This window comes from Bombina bombina, chromosome 7 (assembly GCF_027579735.1).
Source record: "Bombina bombina isolate aBomBom1 chromosome 7, aBomBom1.pri, whole genome shotgun sequence".
In the NCBI taxonomy this organism is placed as follows: Eukaryota; Metazoa; Chordata; class Amphibia; order Anura; family Bombinatoridae; genus Bombina; species Bombina bombina.
The window spans coordinates 126,872,701-126,894,229 of record NC_069505.1 but is presented as its reverse complement, the minus strand read 5'-3'; the positions used below and the strand labels follow the sequence as shown (position 1 = coordinate 126,894,229).

The 21,529-nt window shown below is 36.9% G+C and overlaps 1 protein-coding gene across 2 annotated transcripts; it reads right to left on the bottom strand.

Moving 5' to 3' along the window:
• Window positions 1–10,439: 10,439 nt before the first annotated feature.
• SLC35C1 (solute carrier family 35 member C1) lies at window positions 10,440–18,506 on the bottom strand. 2 transcript variants are annotated; one of them, XM_053720286.1, is made up of 3 exons: window positions 18,137–18,506; window positions 16,452–16,972; window positions 10,440–14,135 (listed from the first exon to the last, which is right to left on the bottom strand). In XM_053720286.1, exons 1-3 carry the CDS (start codon window positions 18,283–18,285, stop codon window positions 13,573–13,575), a joined length of 1,233 nt encoding a protein of 410 aa, XP_053576261.1. In that variant the 5' UTR covers window positions 18,286–18,506; the 3' UTR covers window positions 10,440–13,572. The 2 variants fall into 2 exon arrangements, with proteins under 2 accessions (XP_053576261.1, XP_053576262.1); XM_053720287.1 differs by lacking the exon at window positions 18,137–18,506 and adding an exon at window positions 17,123–17,254.
• Window positions 18,507–21,529: the final 3,023 nt, after the last annotated feature.

Below are 21,529 nucleotides of genomic sequence, written 5' to 3'. Positions count from 1 at the left end.
TAAAAGTACATATATCAAATTCCCTCGAAACCATTCTGTTTCTGCATCTACCTGAATCTATTGGTGGGCAGGGGCAGGCCCTTCTCCTGATAATGTTGACGGGAGCAAAAAGACTGATCCCTAGACTTTGGAAGTCAAAGGAGGTGCCCACTCTTGCTGAGTGGAACGCCGCCGTAAATGATTTATTAACTTTGGAAAAGTTACACTATTTTCAGAGCAACCAAATGGATACATACGAATCTATGCTTACTGCGTGGAACTCACCTCATCTTGGTTGAGTTGGTTTCTGATCACCGAGCGTGAAAATTAATTTACCACTGAATTTGGCTGGTTTCATCCTGGAAAACTTTGTTTCCCCTTTTTTTTTTTTTTTTTTTCTCTCCTCCTTTTCATTCTATCTTTTTCAGGGCCTGGTGTGTGCAGGTCGCCTTAATTGGAACTTTCTGTTTATAAAGGTATTAATATTTCTATTTGTTGAACATTACTATTAAAAATGTCAAGCTTTAATTTCTACCGTAAAAGGACAATATTCTCTGAAATCATGTAATACATTGAAGTGTATGTTTTTTGCTCTATATTTTGTCCATGTACCATGTTTAAATAACCTTAAATAAAGCTTGTTTGAAAAAAAAAAAATAATAATAATATTACTATGATCGCTAACTTTATTTTATAAATTTATTTAAAATAATTAAACTTTTATTCATTATATTTTTTCCTACCGTTACACTGCAAACTCCTCCCATCCTCTACTTCCTATCATTCTGTTCGGTAACGTAATAGAGCAGTCCTACCCGCTCTATACGTATCTCCAATGCGCGTTCACAATGGACAGTATACTGTGCATGCGCGGTCTCCAATGCGCATGCGTTCATCGCTCTAGAAACATAGTACTCAATTAATAACAATAATGTTTTCATTCAGTACTATGCTATTTGTCAAGTAAAGCAATGAGCTTCTCAGTTACGGAGCCGTCCGTGAAAGCAGATGACGCTTTTATTTTTTTTGTCTAAGAATCGAATGCGCATGCGCGAAACGGGAGCGCGCTCCAAACATAATACGGACTAACATTTTTTGGGGCATGCGCAGAATAAGATGTGGGCGGATGACGCAGTTTGATGGCCGCCTAATGGCCAGCTTTTCAATTGGGTATGTAAACGACGTGACTAGGTAAGAAAAAAAAAAAGAAAAAGAACGGGCTGAATTAGGAGAGGGAAAAAAATATTTATTACGGCGATAACTTTTTTTTTACAGATACATAAAAAAAACGATGAATGAAATTATATTTTTATTTTTTTTATTACTGTTGATCGCAAATAAGGTAAGTTAACTTTCAGTTTAAGTCTGCAAATTAAGAGTTTTCTAATGCTGACATTGGCAATATTTAAAGGCTTAACCCTGCCACATATATGTCCCTAATTGGCTTCAGCAGACATTATCAGATAAGGAACTGTAAAACAATAGATTTTGCTAGCATAACGACTACTGTATGTCTGTTCCTGATTAGCTCCTCCAAATAAGGAAAATGGTGGGGGGAGTTTGACTGTTGAAAAACAACTGCAGAAAACAAGATACATTCAAAACCCATCCAGTATGTGCAGAAAATGATTGCAGTTGTTTACTGCCCCTACAGCTGATTAAAGGGACAGTTTACCCAAAAAATATCTCCCCTTTAATTTGGTCCCAATTATCCTTTAAAGGGACACTGAACCCAATTTTTTAATTTCTTTTTTATTTATTTGCAATTTTAAGCAACTTTCTAATTTACGCCTATTATCAGTTTTTCTTCGTTCTCTTGCTATCTTTATTTCAAAAAGAATGCATCTAAGCTTTTTTTTTGGTTCAAAACTCTGGACAGCACTTTTTTATTGGTGGATGAATATATCCACCAATCAGCAAGAACAACCCAGGTTGTTCATCAAAAATGGGCCGGCATCTAAACTTACATTCTTGCATTTCAAATAAAGATAGCAAGAGAATTAAGAAAATTTGATAATAGGAGTAAATTAGAAACTTGTTTAAAATGTCATGCTCTGTCTGAATCACAAAAGAAAAAATGTGGGTTCAGTGTCCCTTTAACCTTATTTTGGGATTTGAAATAACTTATTAAGGGCCAGATTACGAGTGGAGCACTTACAATTACACGTGAGTGATAAGGGGTTTATCATGGGTGTTTGCTCACGTCAGGTTTACCACTTGTATTACAAGTTTAAAGAAAACAGGATCGCTTGAGCGCAATCACGATTTACGCTAGAATGATTACCTCCTCAGAGCTCTGATTAACTGTTTCGCAAAACAAAAAAGTTGCACAAAACACATCAAAATACATTACAAATTACACTCATAATACCACCATCTAATAAAAAATATTAAAAAAATATTACACAAAAGCTTTATAAGGGCTCAAAGATATGAGGTCTCAGGTGTTAGAAGAAAAAAAAAAGGCAGGCAAATGGCTTTTATATGTTTATATGTGGGTACATATGTATTTACAAACATACAAACACATATAAACACATAAATACATATGTACACACATATAGACACAGTATATATATATTTCACATTCCAATGCTATTCAGCAGAAAATGTTCTAAGTATTTATAAATAGATATTCATATATATATATATATATATATATATATATATATACATATATACAGTATATACCTTTATTTAATGATGCATATACATTATATATATAATTATATATATGTATAAATAAATAGAACACATTCTTCTATGTGAAGAACATTAGAATGTGAAATATTCATATTTTCATGATGGGTTAGCGCACTTGAGAATATGTGATCGGGTTTGCATGCGAGTAGGGCGTTTTTCTTGCTTTTTTGCTCCATTGACTTCTGTGGGTGAACGTGCACATGATATTCTAACTTTTGCTTTTTGCAAAAACAGTTTACTTTCAACTAATAATACAAGTGCAACCTGACGCGCACAAAGAGCTTCTAGCGCAGTTAACGCTCAAGCAGGAGCGTTAAATAATGCTCCACTTGTAATCTGGCCCTTAGCATCTGGTATTCCCACCTATACTGAAAGTTTCTATACTTAAAGGGACACTAAACCCAAAATTGTTCTTTTATTATTCAGGTAGTGAATAAAATTTTAAATAACCTTCCAATTTACTTCTATTATATAACTATAATAGCAATGCACATTGGTGAGACAATCACACAAGGCATCTATGTGCAGCCACCAATCAGCATCTAATGACCCTATTTAGAGATGCTTTTCAGCAAAGAATATCACGAGAATGAAGCAAATTAGATAATATAAGTAAATTAGAAAGTTGTTTAACCCCTTAACGACGCAAGTCGTATAGGGTACGTCGCACACAACCTGGTCTTAAAAGACCAGCGACGTACCCTGTACGACATTAGGGGTTTAAAGCGGCTGGAAGCGATCCTGCTCGCTTCCAGCCGCTTTCCGGTTATTGCAGTGATGCCTCGATATCGAGGCATCCTGCAATAACACCCCTTGGCCATCCGATGCAGAGAGAGCCACTCTCTGGCCCTCTCTGCACCGGACATCGATGGCCGGTATCGTTGGTGGGTGGGAGCCGACTTGGGAGGTAGGTGGGTGGGCGGCCATCGATGGGCCGGGTAATGTAGAGGGGGCGGGGCCAATGGGGGTGCGCACGCGCGTGCGCGTGTGCACAAGAGGCGGCGGGCGGGCGCGTGCACGGGGCGGAAAATCTATTGTTATAAAAGTGGGGAAAAAGTTGTTTTAAGTTTAAAAAATAAATAAATCCAAGCTATCTAGGAGGGGGTGGGGGGTTAGTCTTTGGTGGGGGGGGGGAGCTACACTACAGAAAAGGGGAAAAAAATAAAAAAAGCTACTATTTTATTCTAAACTGGGTACTGGCAGACAGCTGCCAGTACCCAAGATGGCACCCATTAGGGCAGAGGGGGAGGGTTAGAGAGCTGTTTGGTGGGGGATCAGTCAGGTTGGGGGCTAAGGGGGGGTTCTACACAGCAGCATATGTAAATATGCTTTTTTTTTTTTTAAAAAAAAAAGCCTAAATATACCTTTTATTTTAGTACTGGCAGAGTTGCTGCCAGTACTTAAGATGGCGGGGACAATTGTGGGGTGGGGAGGGAAGAGAGTTGTTTGGGAGGGATCAGGGGGCCTGATGTTTCAGGTGGGAGGCTGAGCTCTACACTAAAATTAAAATTAACCCTGCAAGCTACCTAATTAACCCCTTCACTGCTAGCCATAATACACGTGTGATGCGCAGCGGCATTTAGCGGCCTTCTAAGTACCAAAAAGCAACGCCAAAGCCATATATGTCTGCTATTTCTGAACAAAGGGGATCCCAGAGAAGCATTTACAATCATTTGTGCCATAATTGCATAAGCTGTTTGTAAATGATTTGAGTGAGAAACCTAAAATTGTGAAAAATGTAACGTTTTTTTTAATTTGATTGCATTTGGCGGTGAAATGGTGGCATGAAATATACCAAAATGGGCCTAGATCAATACTTGGGGTTGTCTTCTACACTACACTAAAGCTAAAATTACCCCAAAAAGCTCCCTACATGCTCCCTAATTAACCCCTTCACTGCTGAGCATAATACACGTGTGGTGCACAGTGGCATTTAGCGGCCTTCTAATTACCAAAAAGCAACGCCAAAGCCATATATGTCTGCTATTTCTGAACAAAGGGGATGCCAGAGAAAAATTTACAACCATTTATGCCATAATTGCACAAGCTGTTTGTAAATAATTTCAGTGAGAAACTGAAAGTTTGTGAAAAAAATTGTGAAAAAGTTAACTATTTTTTGCATTTGATCGCATTTGGCGGTGAAATGGTGGCATGAAATATACCAAAATTGGCCTAGATCAATACTTTGGGATGTCTACTATTACATGTCAATGGATATTCAGGGATTCCTGAAAGATATCAGTGTTCTAATGTAACTAGCGCTAATTTTGAAAAAAAAAAAATGGTTTGGAAATAGCAAAGTGCTACTTGTATTTATGGCCCTATAACTTGCAAAAAAAGCAAAGAACATGTAAACATTGGGTATTTCTAAACTCAGGACAAAATTTAGAAACTATTTAGCATGGGTGTTTTTTGGTGGTTGTAGATGTGTAACAGATTTTGGGGGTCAAAGTTAGAAAAAGTGTGTTTTTTTCCATTTTTTTCTCATATTTAATATTTTTTTTATAGTAAATTATAAGATATGATGTAAATACTGATATCTTTAGAAAGTCCATTTAATGGCGAGAAAAACGGTATACATTTATGTACAGTAAATGAGTAAGAGGAAAATCACAGCTAAACACAAACACCGCAAAAATGTAAAAATAGCCTTGGTCCCAAACGGACAGAAAATGGAAAAGTGCTGTGGTCATTAAGGGGTTAAAATTGCATGTTCTTTCTAAATCATCAACAAAAAATGTGGTTTCATGTCCCTTTAAGTCTAGACTATTGCAGGCTATGTAAATACAGCCAGCAGAAAAAAATACACTCTCAGTGACGTGTAGGATAGTTAGGTAATAAGATAAGGAAGCATGAGTGTGTACACAAAGTAATAAAATAATGAGATCTGTTTTTACCTGCAAGCTCAACCCATTTTAATAGATTGTGGTTTAAAAGTACAAAACCAAGTAGCAAAAAGAAATGCTAAGGAGCGCCTAAAAAGTATCAAGGCAAAGGTATATATTTAATAAAACATTATGTAACAGAGTATCATATATATAGTTAAAACATCATGGATCCATGTAAAAACATACAAAAGATAAAAATAATAAAAATATTAACAATAATAGTGATATAGCACAGATGCGTTACAATGGTGGGTGAATTAGTGTAGCACTAGCTAGTGACACCATATAAAGTATAACATAAATATTGACAGATAATTACTGTCCAAAAAATAAAGATTGTATGTATATGAAAAAGTCCACAGTCATAAGTGAAAGTCATAAGTCAAATATGAGTCCTTCTGTGAAATAAGTGATGCAAATTGTGTTATACACGTGAATAACAATAAAAATCAGAAAAAATGTGGGGAATAAAAAACTGCAAAATTAAACTCCAAAAAATAAACTCCAAAAAAATGTTGGAATCCAAAAAAAGTGGTGAAAAAAAAGGTGAATAGTTATCCTTATTGAGGAAATGATTCTTCAATTAAATCCTCAGTGATATCAAGTAAAAGGAGAAAACCAATTGAATGGTGTTTAGAATCCGGATTATAACCAAGGATCCTTAAAAGAATGAATGTAGCTAACCTAAAAGTGAAAAAACAATAACATAGTGCAATAAAGTTTAGGATAAACAATAAATAACTGAAATGAAGCTCACCATACGATATCAACGCGTTTTGGCCCCTTACAAGGGCCTTTCTCAAGACTATCACAAAAAACAACAATTTAATATAAACAAATAAACCCGAAAATGCAATTTCTCATACATTTTATACTCTGCAGCTGGTATAACAAGTCATTAAGGGGAAAACAATTTTACAGTATACCATAGGGACACTGTTCACTAGATTTTTATTTGCATAAATGTTTTGCAGATTATCTATTTATATAGCCCATCTTTTTTTTTTTTTAATGTATAGTTTTGCTTATTTTAAAATAACATTGTGCTGGTTTTCAGACTCCTAACCAAGCCCTTAAGCTTTAGATGTATACTGATGTCTACAGACTCCTGCTTGCTTTTGTTTGTATAAAGGATCTTTTCATATGGAGGGGAGGGTGTGTGTCTGCCCTTCCTGCTTTCTCAGCCCATTTCAGAGGGGGTCCCATTCTAACCTCATAAATAGTGCTAAATTAAAGGGACACTGTAGCCCAAAAAATTATTTTGTGATTCAGATAAAGCATGCAATTTTAAGCAACTTTCTAATTTACTCCTATTATCAAATTGTCTTCATTTTCTTAGTATGTTTATTTGAAAAGCAAGAATGTAAGCTTAGATGCCGGCCCATTTTAGGTGAACAACCTGGTTGTCCTTGCTGATTGGACAGCACCTTTAAACAAGTGCTGTCCATGGTTCTGAACCCACAATTTGCTGGCCCCTTAGCTGAGATGCCTTCTTTTCAAATAAAGATTGCAAGAGAATGAAGAAAAATTGATAATAGAAGTAAATTAGAAAGTTGCTTACAATTACATGCTCTATCTGAATCATGAAAGAAAAATTTTTGGGTTCAGTGACCCTTTAAGTACGCTGTTAAAAGGTTTTATACTGGATTTTAACAGTATCTGTGCATATTCTTCTTTATAGTAATGTCTATTACATGGTTATTTGAAAATGGGTGTATATTGTCCCTTTAAGCTCCTAAATGATTGTCTCCCTATCCATAATTACTGTAACAGTTTGCTGGCGTTGGCTTGAATTTCTCAGAGTTGCTCTCTATCTTCTCCTACATATTTTTTAGCTGGACTGTCCTTATTGACAGCTCACACTGACACAAAGGCTCATTATTAACATACAATACATTTAGTTTAGAAGACATTCATGCCACTCCGCAGTTGTGCTACACAATGAATTTAGTACAGGATAAATTTACAAGGTCACCATGTACTTAATGCTTTATTACTCTGATACAATTAGATGTAGAGTTATATCTATGATTAATACAAATATATGCACAGCTGTACTCTACTATACATTGTGCATCTTATCAGGAGATGTATTTATTAGCTGAGCCAACATATATTCAAAATGTAGGCACTTTTAAAGGGATAGTAAAGTCAAAATTCAACTTTCATATTTATCTAAAATCACATTTACCTGTATTTCTGAATTTGCATGATCTGTCGCTATGCTTTCTTAAAGAGTAAACCTACGGAAACTCATGGAAGTGCATGTGCCTTTAGTGATCTATGGCAGCAGTTTTTGCAACAATGTATAACAATGCTACAAACATTATTGCAAACGCTGGTGCCGTAGAGTGCTAAAGAGATGTGTATGCTTCTGAGCCCATGGGATCAATTTATCATCGGTCTGTCTTACTAGATCCGCTCAGCTCACGCGGAAACAGGGGGTATCGGGGTTTACTCTTCAACAAGAGACAGAGCAAATCTGACAATTTAAAGGGATACTAAACCCATTTTTTTATTTCATGGTTCGGATAGAGCATGCAATTGTAAGTAACTTTCTAATTAACTCCTATTATAAATTTGTCTTCGTTCTCTTGGTATCTTTATTTAAAAATGCAGTAATGTAAGCTTAGGAGCCGGGCCATTTTTGGTTCAGCACATGGGTAGCGCTTGCTGATTGGTGGCTAAATGACGCTCTTACAGCAGTCTCCCTGCATGTGTAAACTGTTTTTATTGCTTTTCTCAGGAGCTCATGTGGATATTGCCTACCTACAAGCGGGTTAAGGATTGCTTGATGAATTGGGAAATGACCGGGTAGTGCAACCACTTAAAGAGACATGATACCCACATGTTGAAGCACATGAAAGTGATGCAGCATAGCTGTAAAAAGCTGACTAGAAACTATCAACTCTATGTAAAAAAGGAAGATATTTTACATCATATCTTCTAAGTATTCACCCCCCCACACTGTAAAATGACTGTAAGCAGCCAATCAGGATGCTTGTCCCAAGACTTGCATGGGAGTGTGCATCTGGCATGTGCAGGCACAGTCATGTTATCTTCCTATTTAAGTTTTATGAAATCTCATGAGATCACAGCAAAGGCAAAGCATTACCTCAGCACTACTGATTGTCTATTTTTTTTTTCAACTTGCAGCTGGACAGCAGCTGAAGTTTAACTGTTTACACAACACATTCTGGTGAGCTGAAGACATTTTGAGGAAAAAAATTTCCTTTTTTATATACAGATGCTCAGGTGATATTTTCTTGTCCGCTTTTTAAAGTTATGCTGCATCACTTTCAAGTGATTTAGCATATGAGTATTATGTTCCTTTAAACACTTTATTGTTTCGATCTTGTAAGATTATTATTATTAGCAGTTATTTATAAAATACCAGCAGATTATGCAGCGCTATACAAAGATTATTACAGGGATGCATTACATACACAAACAAGTACAGTAGGGGTACATTACAGCTATAGGTGCAATAATTGAGTTATACAAGAGGAATACCCTGCCTTTGGGCACAATCAGTAGTAGTTCACATAAAGGGACATTGTACACTAGATTTGTCTTCATCTACTATGTGTAGAGTCCCTCTCAAAAATATATACATTTTATCTGTATAGACAGTAAACCTTGCAAGTGCTTTAACCCCTTGAGTGCCAACGACGGCTCAGAGCCATCACTAGCACTCACCTACCTTAAAAGCAATCTGGGGGCTCCCATCTACTTCCACGCCGGCGATCGGGCCTGTATAGTGACAGGCATCGCAGAGGCTTCCTGTTACGTGCAGTAAAGTCATGCGCAATTACGTGATGACGTCACCACGCAACTTTATTTAAAAATTACAATGGACAAGATAGGGAAAGGGGGCATGCTGCTTAGAAGTCTGTATTTCAGACCTCTAAGCAGCTACAGACCCCCAAGACCCACCGTTGGAAAGGTAATCACCTCTTTCCAACTGTATAAGTCTTGGGGATCTGGGGGGGGGGAGTAAAAGATTTTGTTTTTTAAATAGTAAAAAACAAAAAAAACTTAAATCCAGCTTACCACTCAAAGTGTTCATTTCTGTACTGAACAATGGGGACTCTCTTATTCATATTATAACCCCAAAAGCCTGGATTGGCCCCTATTTCACATGTGACTACCCATGATGACAATTTAGTAAGATGCAGAAAGTGGTCATTTGGCCATTCTTAGTATTTACTAAAATCTAAAAAACAATTATACTTTTTTTTTTTTACAGTTTTTGCTGAAGCTCTCATATGCCATTAATTTTAAATGCAATAATCATATATTTTGAATCTCTGCTGTGCCTTCTGGAAAAAAAAAAAAACAATATATAATTTGTGTGGGTCATTCACTGAAATTTGTTCTACAATAGGATTTAAATGTAGGTAGTAAAAATGCTCAAAATTAGCTCAGCACTTGGGGTGAAAAAAAGCTTAGCAGCAAAATGGTTAACAGCAGAACCCCCTCTTTGAAATACATGCACTTTTCGGGGGATTAAGTCACATGATCACTGTAAAAATAGCGAATACCTGACTAAAATAATAAGTGCATTTTATATGAAGGGGCTCTCTAACTACCTGCAACAGATGACCAAAGCGGCATAGAGACCCCATATTTTTAAGAGCAGAACCCCCCTTAGAAATACACTTTTCAGGGGTTAATGGCCAGGTGATCACTGTAGTAATAGTGATCACCTGGCATAAACGAATGTCCATTTATTTGCATGGAGACTCATGGGAGCCCCTATGTAGCGATCAAACTTACATAACTATACCGAAAGGCCCTTATTTATATGAGGATAATCCCTTCTTCCTTTTAACTATATAGTTTAGGGGGGTAAAAACACACACACGCTACTTTTTGCAACCTTATTTATTAAAATTGTAATAAAAATATGCATGTTTTTGACACATTTTGTTGCACAGTCCTCTCTTGTCATGATATATTCATAAAATAACATTATAGTTTAAATCTGCTGAATAAAACAATACATAATATGGGTGGGTTTTTACTTAAAAATGGCCTACAGTGGGGATTGTGACCAGCATGAAAAAAACTCCAAAACGGCTCAGCACAGAGGTGGAAATGGCTCAACAGTTAAGAGGTTAAAAGGCTTCTATTGTCTAGTGAAGTTACACCGTGAGACAGTGTCTTCTACAGATCACATTATGGATAATCATTTTCACATTGTGAAAGGGAGTCATGGATCAAATTGGATTGTAGGTGCCAATATAACAACAACCAGGCATTTTGTTTTATTATAAAACTAATTCTGAAACAGAAGAACGGAGAGGGGGGAGTATTCCAGTAATCCCCTTGAGAAAAATGCGGCGTGCGCATTCTACGGATAGTCCATCCCTGATGTATATTATACTGTTTTTGCATGTTAGAGTGAACAGTAAAGTGAGCTTTTATGTTAAAGGGATATTCCGGAAAAAATTGGAACCCACATGGGTACATTTCAGTTTTGAATTGAAGCATTTTCAATTTATTTATTATATACATTTATTAGCAAAAATGCTTCTAATAAAAGCTATAGCTATTTCAAAAGTGTATTCAAGTACGGAACGTGCACCAGCATTTTAAACACATCTCTTGCTCAGAGAGCCTAAGGTGGTTGTACCATCTAGTAATGACTCAATTTGTTAATTGGTTACATATTAGCCCCACTGGCACTCTGAGCAGCTGCAGTATTTAAAATGCTGGTGCACTGAGAATATCCACCTATGCCTCACATGCAGAGAAAAACGTTAACACTTAAACAGTGATAATTTTTACTAGAAACATGTTTGCCAATACATTTATATTGCAAATATCTATTCAAAGATATAATTCAACATCATTTAAAGTAATGCTTTAAAAGTGCTTTTGTGATCCCTGCATGTTTCACAGTGGAACCCATTCTACACATCAAGATGTTAACAGTTATGAGGTAGATACAGCTCCTCTGATTACAATGGAGCTGATCTCACAACTTGCGGTTATGATAAGACAGGTACAAATCTTTATGAATTACACAATTCTGGTGAGCTTTTAACAGAGATACCAGTTTCATGAATACGTTTCACAGACTCTAGACCATTATTTGTAAAGATTCCACTACAAAAACACTATCCCAGATGCAGTAGCAGAATACGTTATAGGACCAGGGCTGTGGTTTTCATCTTGCTGTGTTTGTTTCATTTATTTATTTTTCAAAATCATGTTCCTATTCAAATTGGAATGTAACTGACATTTGTCCTGAGTTATTTACTCCAAAATTTACACTTATAACCTACACAGGCCAAAAAACGTACGTAGTATATATATAAAAAATGTGTGCTATTTATATAGTTTTTCTATACTAATACTGCCATAGGAGCTGTACTAAATATACAAAAAAACCTATGAAACGTAGAGTAAATCAGTATGTACAGCGCATATGGCACACACACACACACGCATGATAGATATATATTTTTTTTAAATATACACAGCAGTTAAAGGGACAGTAAACACCTTGAGATTATAATATAACATATTTAGTTATGCTTAGTAAAACAACTTTGCGCTATACTTTATTTATTTTAACCGCTTTTCATGTCATTTAGCTCTGACAATTGTGGCTTGTCTAATTCTTAGGACTAAAAATACACCCTGCAGACTTTTCAAGGCTAACTGTGCTACATATCTTTCCCTAATTGACTTTAATAGATAACAACTGCAAAACAACGCACTCTATACTAACATTATGGGGCTGATTTATCAAGGGCTGAATGGCCCGATTCCACGCGAGCCTCCAGGCTTGCCAGAAACAGTAGTTTTGAAGCAGAAGTCTTAAGACCGCTGCTCCTTAAATGGTCTGCTGCCTCTGAGGCTGTGGACATCAATCTGCCCGATCCTATCTGATCGGGTTGATTGACACCCCCTGCTAGCGGCCGATTGGCATTGCACAAGCAGTTCACTAGAACTGCTTGTGCAATGTTAAATGCAGACAGCAGATGCTGTCGGCATTCAGCAATGTCTGGCGGACATGATACGCTACAGCGTATCAGGTTTGCCAGACATTGGTAAATTGGCCCTGATAACTGTGGCTAGCTTTGTCAGATGCAAACTGAAGCCCAGATTGGCATCTCCAAATGACGGATGTGATGGGTGGAGTTTTGCTATGAAAAAACAATTACATCAAACAAGATGTTCATTTGCTTTAAAAATGGTAAGACATGGCTGATATGTTATTCTATCAAAAGACAGAGTCAATTCCTGTAATAACAATGTGTTACTGTCCATTTAAGTAAAAGTGTTCCAGAAATTAGATTAGTTTATTTCTCGTGTGGAAGTTAAAGGGACAGTCTACTCCAGAATTGTTGTTTAAAAAGATAATCCCTTTATTACCCATTCCCCTGTTTTGCATAACCAACACGGTTATATTAATATACTTTTTACCTCTGTGATTACCTTGTATCTAAGCCTTTGCAGACTGTCCCCTTATTTCAGTTCTTTTGACAGACTTGCATTTAGCCAATCAGTGCCCTCTCACTTGTAAATAAAAGGGCATGGTCACAATGTTATTTGTATGGCACACATGAACTTACTCCTTCTAGCTGTGAAATGCATTGAAATAGGGGGCGGCCTTCAAGTTTTTAGAAATTACCATATGAGCCTACCTAGGTTTAGCTTTCAACAAAGAATATCAAGAGAACAAAGCAAATTTGATGATAAAAGAGAATTGAAAAGTTGTTTAAAATGACATGCCCTATCTGAATCATGAAAAGTTTAATTTTGACTAGACTGTCCCTTTAAGTTCAGACCAGTTCTCGTGTCGGACTGTAGGCCAGACATGGCCATATGGCTATTTAGTTGCCAAAACCCCTGAATGTGATAGAATGTTCACCATAAGGCCCTAGACTTCCCATAATCAGTTTTTCATTCCTCTATTCACATACGTCTCTGATAGCTATTCTCTCCACGACAATGGTTGTATACCCTGCGTGGGCAGACTGTAGTCTCATACTCCAGAATCATTTTTCTCTTCACTGCCATTCTGTACAGACTGGGCTTGAACTTTTTTCATTTCCAGACCCTTCACCCAGGTGTAACAAGAAGAACCGCCAAGCACCATTAAATTGCTTGTCCACCAAAGGAAGCTTTTGGTTTGCTCATAATAAAACACAGCTAGCACAGTCTGGGCGCAAGCCTTGGCAGTTCCAGATATGTTGTGAGTCAGTGGACTGGTGAACTTAATCTGCAAACCTGTAACATAACCTATAGCAAACCCAAACAAGCCTCCCACGGTCATCATGCCCCAGAAATGTAACTCGCTCAGTTTATCAAAATGAATCAGAGTATGCAGCTCCCCAAACACAATCATCAGAGGAAGAAAGAGAATACACGCATTAACATTGTTATAGAAGGTTAGCCGCCAGATGCTTCCATCCACAGCTGGGAGGACCTTCTTGGTGTAGATGGCATTAAGAGATACACACAGACTGGCAAGGACACCAAAGAATATGCCCATCCAAGACAAGGTGCCTTCTGCTCCTTCCTGATCTATTCCCAACAAGAAGCCACCTGCAATGAGAGAAATAACACGTGACTGTTACCAACACCAGCATGTGCCATAATTACAAATACAGAGTCTTTCAATCAAATGGTTTATTACCTACAGAAAACAAATCTGGCACTAGGCAGCTTCTATAAATTATACCCTTTAATATTAAATTGTATGAATACTCTATATTCAACACAGAAAAGGGGACATATGCATCAACTGTGTGAAAGTAATACTAAATAATGAGAGCTAGGCCTGCCCAATATATAAAAATGTTTTAACATGTAACCGCTTAACCCTATGCCAGAGGCTATATGGCATAATTCTAATGCTATATAACTTTTTGCAAAATTCTGTAATAACTCCTTATATTGTTTAAGATTACAATCTTATTAGCATTTAATTTGTCACATTCTTTATTGTCCATTCTAAATAGAAAGATGTCTTGCCAAATAATCGCTTCATATGATAATTATTCTGCTATCACTGGCATTATACATGCCTAAAAGAACCATACCTTGTTTCTATCAACTAATAACTGATGTTTTTTATGCGATGCACGACAGAATAGTGTGTTTTGAATGTAGCTAACAGACTGGCTGCAGCGCATTACTTAGTAATTTATGTATGTATATATATTTATATTAATTAACAATACATTAAAGTGCTTTGTTAAAAAAAAATAATAATGTTTCTGTGCCAAGTTAACCAACTTTTATGGTTGGATTTGTTAAGGTTTTCACTATAAATTTAAACAGCTGTTATTAACCTATATTCATACTGTAAGGGATTGGAAAATGTTCATGATTCCATGCACAAATAACTAATCAGTTAATGTATTAGCACTTTATATCTCTTTAAGAAATAGTGTATTTCACTCTGCTGTTCCGCTCTCAAGCAGTGTTCTTATCGAGAATGAGTGGGATTGCACAATCCAAGAGAGATAGTGCTACGTACTAGTGTGAGAATATTCAATTGTTATGAGAACACTCTTGTTTTGCTAAGTTTGCTAAATAAAATAATATGATTGACATAACATTAGACACGCCTGCTAAACTGTAGATTTCATTATTAGAGTAGCTGAGAGGGGGCAAGAGAGTTTTGGGCAACATCTGAGAGAGGAGTTTCAGATATAGCACCTGTGGAATCTGTGTGTTCCACTGAATGATGACTCTGACTGTAGCAGCAATCATCTGCCTGTGCTCCATTGTACGCTAATATTAATGCCTTATTTTAAATCTGAAGATAAGTAATGCATTTATAGTTTAATCAGTGCCTTGCTTTATAAGCTGATAACTGATTTATGTTATTGCAATTAGTTCACAATAAACACTGTTATTATTATAATGCATTTTCATGTCTCTGTTTCCCTTTTTCAGTACTATTTTTATACCTAGTTTGCGCTGCCCCAGCACAGGACATAACACATGCAAAAAGATATTTTTGACAAATTTAACTTCTATTCTTTCCAGAGAATTTTTGATTATGATATCCCTGCAAAATGAATACACAATAGAACATAAAAGAATAATAATAATAATAATACAATGCTCTAATGTGCTAGAAGTTTTCTTGCACCATTGCTTACAGAGTACAATGTATTTAGCCCCTACAAAAAGAATAACCACGTAGTTAAAGTCAGGGCCACAATGACAATGCACCACTGGTCACGTGCTGGGCGTGACCACATATGTATGTAGTCGTTAATCACTGGCTGTGTACAGTTTATGATCTACTATGAACTACCAATCTAGATCTGACTTTAAAGGACATGAAACCCAACATTGTTCTTTCATGATTTAGATAAGAGTATACAATTAAAAAAGACTTTCCAATTTACTTTTATTATCAAAGTTTCTTTGTTTTCATAGTAATCTCTGTTGAAAACGATAACTATGTAAGTGGTGTGCACATGGTAAGTAGTATGCATGTGTCTGGATCACTGCACAGCAGTAGTTGGTGTCATCTAGTGCCTGTGTAAATATATAACACTGTTAAAAGCATTCTTGCAAAACTGCTGTTATATAGCGCTCCAGATTTGTGCACACTCCTGAGCCTACCTACCTGCTTTTCAACAAAGGATACCAAAGGAATTTAGTATTTTTTTTAACTCTATCTGAATTATATAAGATTTGGGTTTAATGTCCCTTTAACGAGTTTAGCACCTTTGCAATGGTTTTAAACAAATACTTGCAAGCAATAGTGCAATAAGAAAATGATCTAGCACATTCAGCATGCAATTACTGCTTATTTATGTCAGCTGTAAATTTCCAATAAAAGTTGAAACCTTGCAAACATCCACTATGAAACTTATTTTATAAGGATCCTTATCTTACCCAGAATGACTCCACAAGATAACAGAGCATACAGGGAGGTAGTTTGTTTCAGCAGGACATATGAGAGGATCACATTAAAAACTGTGCTAAGGCACCTGCCCACTGTGTAGAATGCAACGCCAAGATACTTAAGACACAGATTGTTAAAGGTGATCATGCCAATAAACACCACGGACAAAGGCAGAACACTTCTCAGAACTTTCAGGTCGAATCTCACAGAGGGAAACTCCAGTACATTGGGTGGAATAACATGGGTGAGCAGGTTAAGCCCCTTGCACAAGACAACAGTCACCAAACACTGATAGAAGGTGACAAACAGAGGAGCATTGAGGTGCAAGGAAGGGCTGTCCAGCAGGTATTTGTTGAGAAACACCATGGTGATGGAGATAAACCAGTAGAGCATCACTACAAGTGCAATCTTCATAGCTTTTACCAGGAAGGATTCTCTTGACCCCTTCCCCAGGTCCCCTTCTGTATCCCCTATTAGAGCCATTCTGAGGATGTTGGAGCGCTTGAGGGTCCTGATCATAGTGAATAAGAAAAACAAAAACAAATTGAAGTCTGTGGTGCATGGACAAGCAAATAGGAAAACAAAGGGCCACACAGGACAGCAGATCTATGAACACTAAACAATAATAAAGCACTGAACACAGTAAGTTAACTCAACTAACATTGACATGAAAGTTGCTGCTACAGAGATACTCTAAACTAGACATTTCATAAGGCTATGACAGAAACAGAACATATCTATCCTTATTAAAGATGGAGCTGCCCTTTCTGTTACTAGATTCCCAGCCTGCCTATGTGCCTTTAACATTCTCCGTGTCTCAGTCACTTCCGGGTGTGTCTGCTGCTAATGACGTCACTAAACAGTTAAAGGGGCGGCACTTTTCACAGTAACCGTTCAGTTGCCGCACTTGTTAGGTAGACACAGTAGCGCTATGATGAGAAGTGCGGGGGGAACTCAGACCATAGGGGATGTCAGCAGTAATAGATATTCAGCGTTATAGTACATTAGGCAGCCCCAACTCACACAGGAACAAGCTCAGTGACACCGAAAACAAAATGCAAAGCAGGAGCCACACAGCTACTAGCGCAACACTGAGGGATTATACAGTTCATACAATAAAACGTACAGAATATAATAATTACGATACACTTTGACGAAGAACATGCAAATAAATATTAACAGCTACAAATAACTATGAATGAAAAATGTATTAAAATAGCATTTATTGAAATAACAGTCTAAAAAATACCTGACCGGGCTTTTATGTAGCTACAGACTGTAATTACAACTGCAGTCTCTACTACTAGTTCTATGACTTCCCTTACTTACAACCATTTTCATTTTTTGAAGGCGAAATCCTTGATCTAAAAAGCTAGCCAGTATTTTATTTTGTTTAGTCCCTAAGATGAAACACTCATGCATTTAGTACTTATTAGTTTTTAATTATTAGTAATAAAATATGTCATTCATTAGCTGCAGCTAAACTATTTTATATCACCATAATCAATGTCCTGTTCCAATTCTGAGCTCTTTCTATACAAGTGGAAAGGATTGATGCTAAGTATTCCCCTGTGGCTCTCACACCTATGGGGCAGATATTCATCTTTTCTGCAGTAACCCCAGTACATACAGCCCTCTCCCCTTACTATTATATATATATATATATATATCTCACCTGGATTCCCAGTGGGCTCTAGGTCTTTTCCTTAACAGCACTTCACTGCGCTGCCACTCTTTGGAGCCTGAATCGTCACCAGGAACAGGTGTCAGAGGAGCAGTCACACCCATTTCCTGCTCACTGAATTGTTGTTCCAAGTTACACATCAACAGGCGGCTTGTGGAACAAGTTTATCTGCTCTTAGCTTATAGTTCCCCAGTAATTGCACTGCCAGTTAAATACAGCACTCCTGCCTCAACTGTACTGGAATACAGCTTAATTACAAACTACTAAAAGGGAAATAAAACTCAAAACCTATGTGAAGATGAGCCTTGCTTCACCTAACTTCTCAGTTGTTTCATTAGTGTCTATAACTGTCATTTGATATAGTTTTCTTAGGGCCCCAAAATTCACAATATTGTTGAAGAGTGCTGCTAGCAGTGTGCACGAGCAATAATTATAATTGGGTCTGCGAAACTTGCAAAACGGGTTATGTAAATGTTTCTAGTGGCAATTTATTTAAAGGGACAGTCTAGGCCAAAATAAACTTTCTTGATTCAGATAGGGCATGCAATTTTAAACAATTTTCCAATTTACTTTTATCACCAATTTTGATTTGTTCTGTTGGTATTCTTAGTTGAACGCTTAATTCAGGAGGTTCATATGCTAATTTCTTAGACCTTGAAGGCCACCTCTTTTCAAAATGCATTTTAACAGTTTTTCACCACTAGAGGGTGTTAGTTCTTGTGTTTCATATAGATAACACTGTGCACGTGAAGTTGTCTGGGAGCAGGCACTGATTGGCTAAACTGCAAGTCTGTCAAAAGAACTGAAATAAAGGGGACGTTTGCAGAGGCTTAGATACAAGATAATCACAGAGGTTAAAAGTATATTAATATTAATATAACTGTTGGTTATACAAAACTGGGGTATGGGTAATAAAGGGATTATCTATCTTTTAAAACAATAAAAATTCTGGTGTAGACTGTCCCTTTAATGTCTTTTATTAGAGTAACGTACCATTAGGAGGAATAAAGAGACCACACAGATGTGAACAAGGGGCTGGCGGTGGGAAATCTGGGACGTTAGGCAGTTAAAAAAATGTTCTCTCTATTTTAGAATAGAATGTTTTGTATAGGGAGTGTTTTCTCCCATATCAGTTTCTTTTAGTATCTTGTTCTATGGAGCGAAAAGTTAGCGGTTACAAAAGAGATGCAGTTTGTGACAAGGAGCTGTAGCAGTTTTTATAGGGTTAATCCATCTCAAGTGGTCCAACTTTTTAATTTTACTAATTTTGTTTTAGTGATTTCCTCTATGTGTTGGTATTGGAAAACCACCAGTGTTTGTATTTTTAAACAGATTTATTTAGACATACAAAGTAGTACAGGAAAAAAGAGTAAAAAAAGAAATTCAAGTTGTACAAAAATACATGCTCAGTAATTTCACTGACAAGATTATAGGTTTCTTCTGCAGATCTTATGTTGCAAATGCATTAAAGTCCAATAAAGTGCTGTAGTCCTTAGCTGAAGGATCCTGATTAAAGCTCGATTTTTTGTTATATGTTATAAAAAAATATAAACAAATTGGAGAATTTTCAACAAGTAACTTATATACAGTATAAAACAAATTTAATGCTAAAACATACTGCTAGGTAGTTGGGAAATGAGAATGTTATCCTAGGAAGAAGGAGGAGACCAAGGTCACACAAAAAAGGCAGAGGAGGAAAGAAAGGAATATATAAAAATGAAAATAAAGCGGCAAGATGGTTAATTCAGAGACTTGTATTACACAAAATTTATATCTAAAAAATTAAGAAACAAAATAAGGTGATATACAATTGTGTTAGTAATAGACAAAATAATAAGCATTTGGGCCTATATTACAGAAGAAATGTATAATATGACAATATCTGTTGGGGTAGCGGAAGGCCCTGTCCTCGGTCCCCTTCTCTTCTCAATCTACACTTCCTAAATAGGTTCCTTAACCTTAATAAAGTTCACTATCATCTGTATGCCAACAATACCCAAATCTACCTCTCTGCACCAGAACTATCTCCTTCCTTGCTAACCCGTGTCACTAACTGTCTCTCTCATATCTCATCTTGGATGTCCTCTCACTACCTCAAGCTAAATCTCTCCAAAACTGAGCTCCTTATTTTCAATCCTTCTTCCAAAATCTTCACACCCCATGTCTCTATAACTGTTGATAACTCCATCATTAACCCAACCTCACATGCCCAATGTCTTGGCATCACACTTGACTCAGATCTTTCTTTCACTCCTTACAATCAGTCCTTGGCTAAAGCCTGCCGCTTCCACTTTAAAAACATGGCTAAAATCTGACATTTCCTTACACAAGACACAACTAAGATTTGAATCCACTCTCTCATCCTTTCCCGCCTCGACTACTGCAACTCCATCCTCTCTGGTCTCCCTAGCTGCCGCCTAGCTCCTTTACAATCCATAATGAATGCCTCTGCCAGGCCCATATTCCTTAAACGTCACTTTTCATCTGACGCACCTCTCTGCCAATCCCTTTACTGGTTTTCTGTTGCCTCCAAGATTAAACACAAAATTCTCACTCTGACTTATAAAGCCCTCAATTGCATTGCTCCCCCATACATCTCAGACCTTGTCTCCAGATACTCTCCCTCCCGACCCCTTTGCTACGCTCATGATCTCCTACTCTCCTCCTCTCTTGTTACCTCCTCACATTCCCGTTTACAAGATTTCTCCAGACTGGCTCCCATCTTATGGAACTCTCTGCCTCGCTCCACAGGACTCTCTCCTAGTTTTAAAAGCTTCAAGTGCTCCCTGAATACTCTATTATTCAGGGAAGAATACAACCTACACTAACTTTCCTATCTCCACTGTTATCCCCTTAAACCCCATATCTTCTAAGCCTATGAGCCCAGCTGTTTGTAGTCCACCTTCATAAGAGCTGACTAAAACAGTGCAACTCTCGGCAGGACCCTCTACCCATTTGATCCCTGTAATTGTTTTTATATACCACCTATGTTAATAGCGCTGCGGAACCTGTTAGCGCTCTACAAATACCTGATAATAATAATACCATCTAGAAATTAATTTAAAGTTAGACTCTAGTACCTTGGCTGATATGGAGGCCTTTTTATAATGTTTAATGATTTTTTTTGGCAGTCTCTCTTTAACAGAAGGTTTTCTACTTATAAGTGTATGTTGGAAGAGAACCTTTTTCTGGAACTAAAAGAATACGGTAAGTCAAAGAAATCAAATGTCTAGGGAGTGGGGTCATAAGGCAGAGTTTTTCATAAGGTGTAGTGGTTCTGAGAAAGTTCTGCTTATACTTATGAAAATCTAGATAGTTTCATAATATTTAAGGTCAGAGCTTTATATAGAGGAAGTTCAGTATTTTGTTTAAATGGCGTTAAAG

Coding starts and splice junctions, on each gene's coding strand:
- SLC35C1 (XM_053720286.1), bottom strand. CDS start 18,285: ATGTGTAACTTGGAACAACAATTCAGTGAGCAGGAAATGGGTGTGACT. Junction 16,973..18,136: donor AGAGCCCACTGGGAATCCAG/GTGAGATATATA, acceptor CACTATGATCAG/GACCCTCAAGCGCTCCAACA. Junction 14,136..16,451: donor ATCTTGTGGAGTCATTCTGG/GTAAGATAAGGA, acceptor CTCTCATTGCAG/GTGGCTTCTTGTTGGGAATA.